We start from the raw sequence: 16573 nt of genomic DNA, 5'->3' as shown, positions 1-16573 counted from the left end.
CCATTTCTTCCATGTTGAAGAAAAGTCTAGAGAAACAATGGATATTAGACATTTTATAGATACAACATTTTATTAGTTCTTTGACCACCTAGAGAGACTTGTGAGTTAAGTTTAATTTTAAATACATCTTTACTTTCATCTGTTTATCCAATTTAAATTGAACCATTTTAAATCACGTGAATTAAAGGTATTTGTATCCATTTTTAAATTGATGAGCACTTATTTTTAATCTGCCAATTTTGATATCATGTACATGACATATGGACCTACACACACATAGACAGACAACATAACACTCCATTGCAATCTTACAGATGTTTAAAAACTCCATAGTTGAAAAAAAAATAGGACTGGTCAGAAAAACATTAACCTAGGTGCATAGGACCAAAATTATGAGCTCAAAAAATATGGAACTTAAGAAAAAATGACCGGCTGATAACTAGTAAAGTACCATACAATTTACTTTCTGATTTAGTATAGTATGAGGCTTCTTCCATTTACATTTCAATGTAAGTTCTGACATAGGTCTGGAAGGAGCTGGGGAAAACTGCTATTCCCTAACCCTGCTCCCAAACTCGCCTGTGCTCCTCAGGTAGGATAGTGTTGGATAGGATCATGGAAAGTTAAATCATATTAATTGGGTTAGGTATTGGAATTCCTTAATGTACCCTGAAGGATTGATGGTGAAGGACCCTAGTCTCCTTTCGATTTGGGAGAGGTCACTAAAGGAGAAAGGGATGTGTACCCAGACAACTCCTTCCAACCCTACTGCTTCACAAAAGGGAAGCAGAGGTGTGAGCTGGGTATAGGGGGCCATGGGAGAGCAAAAACGAGTAGTGGGTGGACTGAAAGTAGGTGAGGGAAGTTCCAGAAGAGTCAGAGCAGAAGGTGGAGAACAGTAGGGAGGGAGTTCGTCAGCAAGGTTGAAGTCTGAGCTTTTGAGAAGGGTCCTGAGGTTGAGAGGAGAGGGTTTAAGAGCCAGCAGAACCTGGGCCAGAGAACAGGAAGAGCAGAGGAACGATTTGGAAGGAAGGAAAGAGAAGGCCTGAGAATGGGGGGATTTCTTTCCATTTTCTCGAATGCTCACAATAATTGAAAAGATCCCTAATAATATTGGGATCTAGACTGCCATTAAGTGGCCATTTAGAGTCATTATCCAAAGGATATTGAGGCCAGATCTGATTGCACAAGTGGATAAGTTTCGGGGGTTTTAGGTCCAGAGTGAGAGAGAGAGACCCTAGGTTAGCCAGGAGGCAGCCTAGAGGACTATGGGAGGGAATGGATAAGGAGCCATCTATGGTGAGATATAGGAGGTGAGTTTAGAGGTGGGGTATCCCCCAGTCTGTAGTATCACCCAGTTGAGAAGACAGTTATGCTTAGGAGGTCATTACTACCACTGGGTAAGTGTCAAGGGCAGGGCCCATAGAGGCACTTGGGCACCCAGCTGGGACTTATGTAGGGGCAGAAGCTGTAGAGATTTATCCAAAACTGAGAGGTCTCACCAGGAACAATTCCCAATCACCCTCTGTGATTTTTTTCTCAAAACCCAGGACCCAAATAAAAGACGACCTATAGACTTAGTCAACAGTAAGGATCATCCTTAGCTTTGAAAGCTGTGGCTGGGGGTATCCCTGACCACAAAATAACCCTGGGAGTGCCGGACAATCAATCACTTCCCGGACCGTAGGTTGTTTAGGTCGACCGGAAACAGGGGTCTTACCAGAAATGTCCGGTGGTAGGTGCAGAGAATGCCTTTGGCATGGTCCCACGATGGAATCCAGATTGGGCCCAGGGATGCTTAGTGACCCTCAAAGAGGGGAACGGGCACATTGGGGAACCCAGTCCCAGGTTTTGGCACCAAAATGAAGGGAAAGCAAGGAATGAAAGACTGATAAGCAAGAAATGAAAGACAGAGACCAGGCAAAGATATACATGAGAGTTTATTTGTCAGAGCTGACAAATAAAGGCCGTCTCTCTATAGGAGAGAGAGGCAAGATGTGTGCCTCTTACTATGCTAATAAAGAAAATGTTATTATAGGGTGTTCTAGTAACTCTTCTATGCATGCATTCACCCCTTGACATCTGGAATTTGCCCTTATCATCCCATATTTTTACTCTTTCCATTTTCTTCCTCCCTGCTGTTCCAAAATTTCGCTTTCATCGGTTCCTTTCTATTCAGATAATTTCCTGTAGTCATTCTTTTAGGATAGATCTGCTGGCAGTATATTCTCTTAACTTACCTTTGCTAGAGAATGTCTTGATATTTACTTATTCCTGAAGGACATACTCACTAAATATACAATTCTGGGTTGACAGTTCTTTCCTTTCAGAACTTGAAAAATGCTGTGCGTCTTTCTTTTGACTTTAAAGTTTCCAATGAGAAATCCTGTATTATTGAACGGAGTTGCTGGCTTCTTTAGTTCTAAATCTGAAATATCTTGGTAAAAAGAAAACACATGGTGCATGAACCTGGAGTAAGCTGGATATCACATGTTCTCACTTGCATGTGAAATTTTAAAAAGTGGAACTCAGAAATATAGAGTAAAATGGTGGCTACCAGAGGCTAATGGGGAGAGGGAAAGAATGAGGACAGGTTGATGAACGGATGCAAGTTTTCATTTTAGACAGGAGAAATAAGTTTTTGAGATGCATTGCCCAGCAGTGCCAATGGTTGGTAATAATGTGTATTTCAAAATAGCTAAGAGAGCCAGGCTCAGGTGGCATATGGCTGTAATCCAAGTACTCCAGAGGTTGAGGTAGGAGGATCACAGGTTCAGAGCCAGCCTCAGTGACTTACCAAGACCCTGTTTCAAAATAAAAAATTAAAAGGGCTGGGGATGTAGCTCCCTGTTAGAAAGCACTTGGGTTCAATCTCCAGTACCACCAACAATACACAAAAACCTGAGAGTAAATATCTTACCACAAAAAAAAGGTGAAGTGATGTGTATGTTAATTAGCTTGATTTTATTTCACCTTGTATATGTATATCAGAACATCATATTATACCCCACAAAAACATGCAGTTGTGATTTTATTTTTTATTTATTTATTTTGGAACTGACTATCGAACCCAGGGGTGCAAAATACTGAGCTACATCCCTAGCCCTTTTTATTGTTTTAAACAGCATCTTGATAAGTTGCTGAGACTGCCCTTGAATTTGCAGTCCTCCTGTCTCAGCATTCTCGAGTCTAGGATTACAGGTGTACTTTACTGCGCCCAGCTTCAATTGTGATTTTTTAATTTAAAATAATATTAACTTCAAAAGGAAATTCACTACTGTATCATTTCTCAGATTTCAAGGTCCCTAGTTAGTCTGCCTTCTTCTACTTCTCAGTCTTCTCATGTTTGTTTTCTATATAATATCAGGGTTTTTGTTCTACTTAGTGGAAAGAAAGGAAAAAGATGTATCTACTACATATTTCTGGAACCAGAAGTTCCCGGTTTATTCTGTTTTTAATCTGGGCACATGGGAAATGTAAAGAAGCATAAAACACAGTTCTTGGCTTAAATCAAGTCTGATGGAAGGGATACCAGTACTTTTAGTAATCCAAATGATAGACCTTTAGAAAGTACTTAACAGGGCTGGAGATGTAGCTCAGTAGTAGAGCATTTGCCTATCATGCACAAGGCCCTGGATTTAAGACCCAGCTCTGAAAAAAAAAAAAAAAATGAATAGGTACTTTAACAATGGCAAGCCTATGAAATAAAAATATCTTTCTTTCATCTGCTTTGCCAAAGCTTCTTTCTTATATATCTGTTTGGTGATCATTCCACTTAGCAGTGTTCCTTGTTGTTCATCTGTCTGCCCAACTATGTTGTGAGCTTCTTAAAGTCTTAGTTAACTTGGTAATCCCTGGAACCCAGGATTGTGCTTATCCATGAAAGTTCTTAATATCAAATTGAAACTCAGAAACTTCTGGGTTTTTTTAAATATGTCTGATAAAATATCTGAAAATTCCTTTTATAACAAAACACTTAGAAATTCTGGATAATTTAAAATACAGCACACACCCTGTAACAGTCTAGCTGAGCTCAAAGAAACAAGGAAAATTCCAAAATATCAAATCCAAAGAAGGAACTGCAAACTAAAGTGACAAATGAGTGCTTAGATCATCATCAATTTGAAGGCATTTGATACCAGGAGACCAGAGCCTTCAGTTTCCGTAACCTCAAAATAGACAAAACTTTTGGCATGGTAAAGATTGCAGTTGGAACTGTTTCCCCATCACCTTGCACACATACACATAAAACCAGAACCATCAAAGAAGTACATGGTAGGTAAAAGACTGCTCCTCACCCAATTTTTTCCCCCTTCAGTAAGAAGGTAACATGGAAATCTCTTTTTCAGGTATGGGGGAAAAACACTTATCTGAGAATGTGTAAGGAAATATACCATTGAGACGCCACCATGCCTCTTCTCCTTATAGATGCCAAACAGTTTTTCAGATTAACTCCAATTTCCACATTACTACATGCCTCTCCAACTTGAGCAGCCTAGTCCTTATTCTGTGTGGAATTTGCAAAAGAACAGAATATCAGTGGTACCCTCTTTCTGGAATATTCATTTTATTGTGTATTTGGAAGAAACATTTCTAAGCAATTTCTAAGAACTGGCTTCTCTCCCCAACAATGGGGCAGAAAATCAGAGGCGAACTCAGCCTCAGTAAATGGCCTCGAGAGTATACTTGGAGGACTTGGGAATACATGAGGCCCTGGGTTTGGTCCCTAGTAATAAAAAGAAAGAAGGAGAAAATGCAAATAATCAATGAACTAAAAGAAAATTAGGTCAAGTTATGGGAGATTATTAAATATGATAAAATTGAAAGGCAAGATATGATATAATCAAAGAAATTCTAGCATAAAAAATAAAATCATTGAAATTAAAAACTAAGTGGATAAGTTAAAAGTAGATTGATACAGCTAAAGAATGAATTAATACATTGGAAGACAAGTCTACAGAAATAAATCAGAAAACATCACAGGAATAATTTGTCTAATTGTTTTTCCAATTTTTTTTTTTAAAAAAAATAGTAAAATAGAGGGAGGAAGAGATATCCAAAAAGATAATAGGTGAAAAATTTCTATAATTGATAAAAGACAAGACTACATAGCTTCAAGAACAACAGCAAATTTTAATCAGGATAAATAAAAGGAAATCTTTCTCAGGTGCAGCAGATATAAAAGATCAGCTCACTCAGTATCATTCTAAATATCTTCAAGTATGCCATCCTGTGCAGTAGGTGCTAAAATTTTTAAAGCTATATTTTCCATATTTCTTTTGTGCAGGTAAGTTTCCAGATAGCATTCAGATTCTGCCAATCACATATATTCACATGAGACTCAAATTCAGTGAGGGGAAAAAAGTAGTACTATGTAAGTCATCTATGTATGGTTTAGATCTAGAATGTGTTTCATGATTAAAGTAAACACATATGATTGCAGCTACTCGATCTGTGAATTATTCTAAGATAGAGGGATGCTGGATGTAGCAGTTAGTCCAGTGGCTTCCCAATTCTTCACCTTCCTAATTGTGACAAGAAAAGCAGTTCAGTTTGCAAGATTTTTATGTGGTAATGGTCACAAGTCATTCCTGGAGAGACCTACATTTTGCTCACTTAGCATTTTTCTTGAAATTGAAAGTATAAAATTATTTTTTGCTTAAAAATAAAGTTGTTTATTATTTAATGCTTATAGAAAAAGCATACTGATAATGATGAAATCCCAAAACAAAAATCTTAAAAGACTCCAGAAATAGAAGACATATTATGGGCTGGAGACATAACTCAGTGTAGAGCACTTGCCTAACATGCACAGGCCCTGGGTTTGATCCACAGCAATGGGGGGGGGGGGAACATATTACTAACAAAGGAATAATAATTGGTCCATAGCAGACATAATGAATAGCAGCAATGGAAATCAAAACACAATGGACTGTTATCTCCTAAATACTGAAATAAATTAATCATCGGCTTGAAATTCTATATCAAAATATCTTTCAAGAATAGGGTAAGGTTGGGTTGGGGTTGTGCTCGCCTAGCATTCATGAAAAACTGGGTTTGATCCTCAGCACCACACAAAAATAATAAAGATATTGTGTCCATCTAAAACTAAAAAATAGATACTAAAAAGAAAATAAGATAGGGTAAGGTAAAGACATTAGAGACAAATAAAATGGAAGAAGTTTGCCAGTGCAGTAGTTCCCCCTTTAACTATGATTTTGCATTCCATAGCAAACCACAATCCAAAAATGTTAAGTGGGAATTTCCAGAAATAAACAATTTTTATTTCAAGTTTTAAATTACACACCATTCTGAGTAGCATGATGAAATCCAACTCCATCCCTTCTGAATATCAATTAGCCTTTTGTCCAGCGTATCCACACTGAATACACTACCCTCTTGTTAGTCACTTAGTAATCATCTTTATTATCAGATCAGCTCAGCTGTCCAGGTATCTCAGTGTTTGTGATCAAGTAACCTTTATTTTACTTACTAATGGCCCTGAAGTGCAAGAATAGTGTTGCTGGCAGTTTAGATATACCAAAGAGAAGCCATTAAGTACTTCCTTGAAGTGAAAAGGAGACAGTTCTCAATAAGGAAAAGAAAAAAATTTGCATGCTGTAGTTGCTAAGATCTAAAGAACAAATTTTCTATCTATTAAATTGAGAGGAAAGAAAAAGAAATTCTAATTTTGCTGTCACTTCAAACTGCAAAAGTTACAGCCATAATGCAATAGTTAAATGAAATAAATGCTTAGTTAAGATGGAAAAGGCACTGTATCTGAATATGTATACATGTATATGAAAAAACATAGCATATAGAGTTTGATAGTATCCAAAAGCTTGGGCATCCCCTGGGAGCCTTGAAACCCTGCAGATAAGGGGGGCTTACTGTACATCTCACTAAAAGACCTTCAAAAAGATATTGTAAATTTAGGCGCAAGAACTGAGGTGCAAAAAAGAACAGTAAAAATGACAAATATTTCAACAAATATTGTGACTTCTTAAAATACTAATGTATAATTTGAGAGATTGAAAATGTACAAAATAGGGACTGGGGCTATAGCTCAGTGGTAAAGTGTTTGCCTCACATGTGTGAGACACTGGGTTCAATCCTCGGCACCACATAAAAAAATAAATATACTATATGTGAAAAGAAAAAGAAAATGTACAAAATGTAACTAAAATGGTAAGAGAAATAACATGTAAGATAGAAGAGGATAATCAATTATGTAATTTCTAAGGTCCTAGTCATTTCATTTTTACATGTGTGCTTTCAGTAACTACTAAAAATAGTAATTGATTTTACAATAATCTTCCAGAAGCATGGAAGAGGACTCCCCCATTCCAGTACTAGGAATAGAACTCAGTTTTCAATCTACCATTGAATTACATCACCAGCCCTTATTATTTTGGGACAGAGTCTCCCTATGTTGTCCTGTCTGGCTTCAAGCTTGCAATCGTCCTGCCTCAGCCGCCCTCAACATACCAGGCAGTAAATAGGATTCTGAAAACTAAATCCAAAAGAACCTGGTGCAATGGCGCATACCTGTAATCCCAGCAGCAGGGGAGGCTCAGGCAAGAGGATCAAAAATTCAAAGACAGCCTCAGCAAACTTAGAGAGGCCCTAAGCAATTTAGCAAGACCCTGTCTCAAAATAAAAAAAAAATAAAAAGGGCTGAGTAATTCATTGGTTAAGTGCCCCTGGATTTAATCCCTAGTATCAAAAAGGAAAAAAAGAAAGTGGTACTGGAAATTTTAATAATAGACAAAATTTCAAGACATTGTTTAAAACAAATGTGTTGTCTATATTAGTAATAAAAATTCAGTTTACCAGAAAAAATGGCAATCCTAAGCTTTTTCAGAAATTTTTAAGTAAAAATTGAAAAATTACAAAGAAAGATAGTGCTCCATCATGCAGGTATTTTAACACAGTAATTTAGTAACTCAGACCAAAAAATTGAATAAAGCTATAGATAAAATTTCAGTAATACATAACAAAATGATCTAGTACTCTCGGCAATTAAAGAATGCAGTCTTCTCAAGCATGTATGAAACAAGTTCTCAATCTACCACATTTTATCTTTAGAGCAAGGCTCAAAAAACTTTAAAGAATTAGTATCATGTAGAACATGTTCTCTGGGTATAGTGCAACTAGTTTAAGTAAAACAGAATTAATTAAAATAGCCCAAAGTCTTGCAAACTTAAAACCATACTTCCAGCCAGGTGCAGTAGCACAGAACCCATATTCCCAGCTATTCAGAATACTGGGGCAAGATAGCCTGGCCCCCTCCCAAAAAAGGAAAGGGGGGATACTCATGAGTAAAAAAGGAATTATATTAGAAATTTTAAAACACTAAGATGTGGGGGTGGGCTAGCCATGTATCTTAGTGGTGGAATACTTGCCTAGCATGTACAAGGCCTGAGTTTGATCCCTAGCATGGGTTTATAGGGAGTATACTTAGAATGGAATTATAATGAAAATACTACAAATCAAAATAGAATGTAGCTAAGGTGGTTATTTGAAGGAAATTTTTAATCTTAGATGTTTGCATTAGAAATAGACATGTTGAAAAATAATTAACTGAGCAATCAACTTCAAGAATTAGAAAACAACAGTAAACCTGAAGAGAAATGAAGAATGGAAAAAATAAAAGACAGAGTGTATCTTGAAAATCACCCAGTATCTCATTTTGCTTCTTTTAAAATTCTACCAAGAGAAGATTCTGTAAAATTGGGCTATGATCACCTTTTTAGTCTCCTTTTTTTGGACTCTTAAAAAATGAGTCTAGGATTATAGCCAGGTGCAGTGATGCACACCTGTAATCCCAGTGACTGTTGGGGCTGAGGCAGGAGGATGACAAGTTTGAGGCCAGCCTGGGCAACTTAACAAGACCCTGTCAAAACTTCCTGGGTTTGATCTAGGTAACACACACACACACACACACACACACACAGTGAAGAGATAGTACCACACATATGATAAATGCATCTAATATGAAAAAGTCCAAAACAGATAATAATGAAAAACTAAACTTGAAGGAATAAATTAATGCAGAAAGGAGAAAATTTCAAATAAAAATAAATATCATTAATTCATTAATATTCCCCAAGATAATATACCTATGATTCAAGAGTAGGGTACTATAAAAAGGAAACAGAATCCAAAAAATGTTAAAATTTTAAAATATGATAAAATGAAAAAGTGAACTTTTTGAGAAATCCAGTTAAAGAATCCACTCTGAGTATGGACAAAAAAAGAGAAAGAAATGAAAAATAGAAGAGATTCCAAGGGAATATTATTGAATAGATAATGGTGAACCAGAATAGAAGAACTAACGTTAAGGGCAGAGGGAATAAGCCAGACACAGTGACTCAGATCTGTAATCCCAGCTACTCGGGAGGCTGAGGCAGGAGGATCACAAATTTGAGGAGAGCCTAAGCAACTTAGCAAGATCCTGTCTCAAAATGTTTTTTTAAAAAAAGGGGTTTGGAATCCAGCTCCATGACAGAGTGCTTGCCTAGCATGTACAAGCCCTTGAGTTCAATTCCCAATACTATAAAAAGTGGGGGGGAGGGGAGACAAGTCAGACAAAATGATAGAGAGAAAATCACCAAAATAATTCAAGAAAAAAAATCCTATAATTGAAGGGCATGAGTTATTAGAATGAAAGAGCCCACTGAATAACCAAGCACAGTGGATGAAAATAGATCCATGTCAGTTTCAGAATAACAAGGAAGATTCAACAAGTTTATAGAACTGGGGAGCAGGTAGACATACAAAGGAGGATTATAAATCATAATGACTTTGGACTTGCTAAAGCAACATTAGAAACTAGAAGACAGTAGATCAGTACCCTCAAATTTCTGAAGAAAAATGATTTATAACTGAGAATTCTATAACCAACCAATCAATAAAATACGGAGAAAATATTTTTTATGGATTAAAAGTTCTCAAAACTTGAATCCAATAAACGTTGCTCTGGAACATGCTCCTATTTTAGAGAATGTTTTTCACCAAAATGAGAGTAAAAACAATAAGGAAGAAGGTATTGGATTCAAAACAGGAGCTTCAACCCAAGAGATGGTGAGGGTAGTTCCCAAAGTGAAAGTGAAGGGAAAGGACTTTTCAGAGAATAGCTATACACCAGACAAGCAGCCAGTCCAGAATGAAACAGTGTAACTCCAAACATAGATATTTTGAGGCCTTCTTATTTCACACTCTTGCACTTGACAATGTATGGGTAGAATGTTCCTAGAATCATACCTGTACTTAGCTTGCATGGACCATGTGCTGATAAAGTTCTTGCTCTCTCCTCCGTGCCCTGCTACCTGGATAACCAAAGACAATTCATTTCACCCCACAGAAGAATTTTGCTTTGAACTACTCCTGAGAGCTGAAGATTGTCCATGGTAAGTAAGTTTAGAAGCAAAAAAAAAAAAAAAACCAGCACTCTACTCCCTCCTAATCATATTCCTGTCACATTTCCACACCTAGCACAAACTGCTACCCTGCCAGATACCTTCTCTGAATGAGCCCCATTTCCTGGGACTCATTCTTGTCTTTCCCAAATGTGGACTGTAATAAACTCTGAAAAGCTGAAATCTGTGATTCTCTTATAAACTCATCTTCTCTTGAGAACCTTCATCCAACAGGAGAGTAGTGCCCTTTACATACATTGCCAGGTTTGTGCTTTCCTTCTGGATTTTTAAATCACCTTTTTATTCACTTGTATATGAATATCTATAGTTAAAATAACAAAATAGTTGAAAAAAATCTATTATTGCTGTTCAACATGTTTTAAAAATAAAGGAAATTTTTTAAAGGGGGGAAAGACTATTAATAAGAGGCTATTTGATGACATATAACACTTGAATATTTTATGCCTCATTCTGTTTATCAGTTCTAGCAATCTGTATAAATGTATTTTAGAACTGATAAACAGTGAACTTAAATTTATCTTTGATAAGAATACATGCTGGCTGAGGATATCGCTCAGTTGGCAGAGTGCTTGCCTTGCATACACAAGGCCCTGGGTTCAGTCCCCAGCACCACACACACACACAAAAAGGAACACATGCCATTGTACATTCAGATATTATTTAAATTTGCAAACACACTGTTCTATATGTAAGGTACTATATGTAAAACTGTTTATTCAAACTGTTCTACATATTCCAAAAAGTAAAAATAAAGGGGGAAAAACCGCATGATGGTATCGGTAGATTTACAGAAAGCATTCTGTAAAATTCAACATCTTGTTTATGATCTGAAAATAAATAATAAACAAAAGACCTTACAAACTAGTGATAAAATCATTTTTTCCATGGGAAAGCACTTGCACCACAAAGAAGGAGGATTTCTTACCTTATAAACTCTACGGTATATAACACACTTAGTCATGATACACTTTTTGAAATTTCTTTGAGCCAGTCATGGTGACACATGCCCATAATCCTAGCAACTAGGGAGGCTGAGGCAGGATTACATGTTTAAGGCCAGCCTCAGCAACTTAGTGAGACCCTGTCTCAAAGTAAAAAATGAAAAAGGCTTGGGACGTAGCCCAGTGGGAAAGTGCCACTGAGTTCAATTCCCAATACTATAAAAAGTGGGGGGGAGGGGAGACAAGTCAGACAAAATGATAGAGAGAAAAGACGATGGGAGAATCAGATCTCTTTTTAGGAAAACCAGATCCCCCAAAATACACACACTCACACACAACCATGGCCACACAAAGGCTTAGCGGTATGGGTGCAAGTGNGGGGGGGGGGGGGGTGTTCCTTGAAAATCAAGAATAAAATAAGGATATTATGCTAATACCATGTCTACTCAGCATTATGCTGATGGAAGTCCTATCCATTGTGGTATTTATGGCAACATGATTGTGTTCAAAAAATATTAAAGAACATGCACCAAAAAACTACTAGCAGTAATAAGTGAAATTTTTACAGTCATTCAAACAAAAAATCATTTTCTATATACTAGCACTGAATAAATGGAAAACAAAATTTTTTAAAGTAAAATTTATAACAACATCAAATATTTAGGGTTAAATTATGTGCATGATCTGTACATTGAAAACTATACAGGTTTTTGCTAAGAGATTTATTTCTTAGCAAAAAATACTTCACTCAATATTGTCAATTCTTCCAAATTTATTTGTATGTTCAATATAATGAAAATCTGATTCTGACATTTACATGGGATTCAAAAGATCTAGAATTACCAAACAGTATTGAAAAAGAAAAACAAAGATGGTTAGGACTGGGTGTGTAGCTCAGTAATAGAGCACATTCAGCATGCATAAGCCCTAGGTTCCAACTCCAGCACCAAAGAAAAAGAGGACTTAACACCACTTGATTTACTTCTACACCAATAAAGACAATATTGCATTGGTGGTGAGGATGAAATACAAATCAACAGAACATCCAAAAATAGACCTGTACACTCATATTGACCTGATCTTTAGTAAATATGCCAAGGTAATGTAGGAAAAAAGATCATCTTTTTGACAAATTATGCAGCACAACTGAATAGTCTTATGAAAGGAAATGAACTTAAATTTAACACCATTATTAAAAAATTTTTAAGGTGTCTAGGGACCCCCTACCAGAGCACACCTGGAATGCAACCCTTAAAGAGCTTCTTTAAAAGACTTCTGTTTTCCCTGATGGGGAGAATCACAGCCTCTGGGACAGAGGAGTCCTCCCCTGTATTTCTCCTTTGTTAGCAAAGCAATAAACCTTTTTCCTTTTTCTCAAAAAAAAAAAAGCCAAGCTTGGTGATGCATGCCTGTAATACCAGCTACTTGTGAGGCTGAGGCAGGATGACCCCTTGAGCCCTGGACAACACAGCAAGACACCATTCCAAAGGAAAAAAATTGACAAATTTATTCTTCAAGACAGTGTTCAGAAAATGAAAGGCAAGTTATAGACTTGGAGAAAATACCTGCAAAATATTTATCCAAAAAAGGATGTACATGTAGAATGTATAAAAGATTCTTACAACTCAATAATAAGAAAGCAAATAAGTACTGCATCAAAGAAGATATATGGATGTCAATAAGAACATGAAAAAATGCTCAAGGACATTAATGATTAGGGAAATGAAAATTAAAAGCCAGGCGTGGTGGTGCACACCTGTGATCCCAGCGTTTCAGTAGGCTGAGGCAGGAGAATTGTGAGTTCAAAACCAGCCTCTGCAAAAAGTGAGGCACTAAGCAACTCAGTGAGACCCTGGTCTCTAAATAAAATACAGAGTAGGGCTGGAGATGTGGCTCAGTGGTCGAGTGCCCCTGAGTTTAATCCCTGGTACCAAAAAAAAAAAAAAGCAATGATCCAGGCACAGTAGTACACACCTGTAATCCCAGTAACACCAGAAGCTAAGGCAGGAGGGTTTTAGGCCAGTTTGGGCAATTTAGCTAGATACTGTCTCAAAATAAAAATATGAAAAGAACTGGGGATGTAATTAAATGCCCCTGGGTTCATTCTTAGCACTAAAAAAAGAAGAAGAAAGAGAAAGAATAACTACAATGAAATAGCACTTCTAGAATAGCTAAAATGAAAAGAACATACCAAGTATTGAGGATGTGGAATAACTAAAACTAGTAAAAATGTAAATTAGAGCCATGCCTTAGGAAAACAGTTGGAGACTTGGAGATCCAGCTCAGTGGTAGCCACTTGCCTAACAGGTACATGGTCCTGGTTTAATCCAAAGTATCACCAAAAAAAAAGTCAAACATTTATCTGCCATACAACCCAGCCATTTCTTTCCTAGCATTCATTTCATGGATGTTTGTAGTTGCTTTATTTGTAATGCTCAACTGGAAACAAATATGCTCACCAGCATTTGGACAGATAAATAAATTGTACTATATCCATACAATGGAATACTACTGAGCAATAAAAAGAAATTAAGTACTGATACACATAATGACATGAAATGAATCTCAAAATGTCAAAAGAAAAAAAGCTATACATTAAAGACTGTATATGGCATGATTCCATTCTAAAAAAATAAAATGCAAACTGAGCTTTTGGAGTTGGTGATGTTATGTTGATTATCTTGATTGATGTGGTTGTTTCATGGGTATGTACAGATGTACTCATCGGATATATACTTTAAAAATATATACAGCTTACCTCATTGAAACTATAAAAAATAAATAAGCTGTTATTATTATTTGGGGTAACTCACCAAGCTTCAGTTTCCTTACTGGTAAAGTAAAAAGAATAATACGTACTTCAAGGATTTATTTAAAGATTTTAGATGGTGTGTGTGTATGCACACCCCATCCAGATAATACCTCCATATCACCATCTTTCCCCTTCCCAGGCCTTTTTTTTTTTTTTCAAATCAGTTTTGTTTTTATTTACCCTCTCACTTTATACTGTAAGTTCCTTGAGAGCAGGGACTTTATCTTACGCACTGCCAACCTCTCAAATGCTCGTAACAATGCTAGGAAAACAGTAAGCGCTCAGTATATATTATCAAGTGACTTAATGAATATGTGTCTTTGTGTGTGTGTGTGTGTGTGTGTGTGTGTGTGTGTGTTTTAAATTTTGGTGAGTTGGTGAGTACTTTCAGATTAGCCTCCTGATATACTTAGCAAGTCTTGGTGGCCCATTCTCTGTCAGTACCTTTTAATGGCAAATATATTTGGGAAATGACTGGGCATATTACACACCTGTAGTCCCATCTACTCACAAGGTTGAGGCAGGAGGATCACTTGAGCCCTGGGCAACACAGCAAGACCCACATTTTTAAAAATGGGGTGAGGCATGGTGGCACACTCTATTTTTCCAGAAACTCTCGAGGCTGAGGCAGGAAGATCACAGGTTCAAAGCCAGCCTGGGAAATTTAGCAAGATTCTGTCTTAAAGTAAAAATAAAAATGGGCTGGGGGTGTAGCTCAGTGGTAAAGTACCCCTGGGTAAATCCCCAGTTTAGGAAGGAAGGAAGGCTGGCCCTACACATCTTTAGCAAATGCATTAAATAAAAGACTGGCTTTTAATACTAATGAAAACCTTTCCTTCTCAGAAAATGATGACTCCAAGCTGTGTTCGTGACATGATTTGAAAAATTTTCATTTTGCTTTTCTTTTTTTTCTACAGGGTTTATCCATGGCTTAGAGGACTGGGGTATACATCTTTGGGTTTATTTTTATTGGGATTTTTATTATGGAACATAGATAACATCTTTTGTGACTCACTGAGGTAAGATATATTTTCATTCCTTGAGAAATATTTTTGGAAGCTTTCTATTAAACAGAAAATTTCATAGGCATACAGAAATATCAGTGCTTTGAGCCACAAGTGATGAAAAGGAAAGGTCTAAAGAAAAACACCCTGAGTGAATTTCTACTAATGTTGTAATTTTTAAAATATATACAAACTGGGCAAGGTGACACATCTGTAATCGCAGCTACTCAGAAGGCCGAAGCCAGGAGCATTGGGATTGCAAGTTCAAGGCCAGCCTGGGCAACTCAGTGAGATCCTGTCTCAAACTTAGGGGTTGCGATGTAGCTCAGTGGTAGAGATCTTAGGAAGCATGTGTGAGGCCCTGGGTTCAATAGCCAGTAATGAAAAAAAGAAAGGAGAAAAACAAAATATGTATACAGCACAATAAAGTGCTGGGAATACCTGTTAAAAATTACCTAAAAGTTTGAGCCTGAGACTATTTCATAACCTCTGCAGACTTTGGGTTTTGTGTATGTATGTATCACAGAACTGTACAATTAATCAAATGTTAACTATATCTTTGAAACCTACTAATCTGCTTTGTTGAATAAATAAGAATGATTTGTAATAAATAAATATAAATTGCACTTTCATATGGTCAATGTTATTTTCTAAAAAAGGTAAGTATTCCTTTTACCATCTTGTCAGCAATTATGTATCTTAAACTTAGGTCTCTCAACTCTCATCTTTCACTAGGATACTATTTTTCTAGGCCTCAATTGCCATAAAATGAGCATGTCAAATAGATAAATTTGTATACCATTCTAACTCAAAATTCTGTGACCTAACAATTTTACATAAATATGGAAGACAGGGGCTATATTGAACAGCACCACAGGGAGACAGTCAGCAAAGTTCAGACCTTGAGGAAGTTACAGATTAAATGACCTGGTCTCTGAAGCAAATAAATAGCAGAGAGTAGGAGGAAGAGGGAGGAATAACTTATAGATTAAGGAAATTAAGAGATATATTAGCTAAATACAATGTGTTAGCCTTTTTTCAGGGGAGCTGGGAGGGTGTCTTTATTCAAATAAACTAACTCTGAATCTTAAAAAAAAAAAAAACATGAAAAATTTAGAACTTTGGCCAATAATTGAATGTATAATGATACTAAGGGATTTTTATTAATATTTCAGGTATGAAAATGGTATTGTAGTTTATGTCTTAAAGAGTTTTTATCTTTTGGAGATATAACTAAAATATTTAGACATAAAATGCTACAATATCTAGTATTTGCTTCAAAATAATATAGGAGGGAGAAGTGAGTAGAGGTTTAAATGACACACATTACTGATACTGGTCTTTGAGTTCAGAAACAGGTCCTTGTTCCCCCCC

At 36.5% G+C, this 16573-nt stretch overlaps 1 protein-coding gene across 5 annotated transcripts in view; it reads left to right on the top strand.

Annotated features, from left to right (window-relative positions):
* Nucleotides 1–16573, top strand: part of Acer3 (alkaline ceramidase 3) — a 180229-nt gene that overhangs the window by 154372 nt on the left and 9284 nt on the right. For all 5 annotated transcript variants that reach the window (XM_015477382.2, XM_048788019.1, XM_048788018.1 and 2 more), the window contains one exon: nt 15113–15214. In XM_015477382.2, coding sequence (XP_015332868.1) covers nt 15113–15214 — 102 coding nt within the window. The remainder of the gene's footprint in view (nt 1–15112; nt 15215–16573) is intronic.

Source organism: Marmota marmota, unplaced genomic scaffold, assembly GCF_001458135.2.
Source record: "Marmota marmota marmota unplaced genomic scaffold, marMar, whole genome shotgun sequence".
Taxonomy (NCBI): Eukaryota; Metazoa; Chordata; class Mammalia; order Rodentia; family Sciuridae; genus Marmota; species Marmota marmota.
Note: the sequence above shows the minus strand (reverse complement) of the source record. Positions and strands in the feature narration are given on the sequence as shown.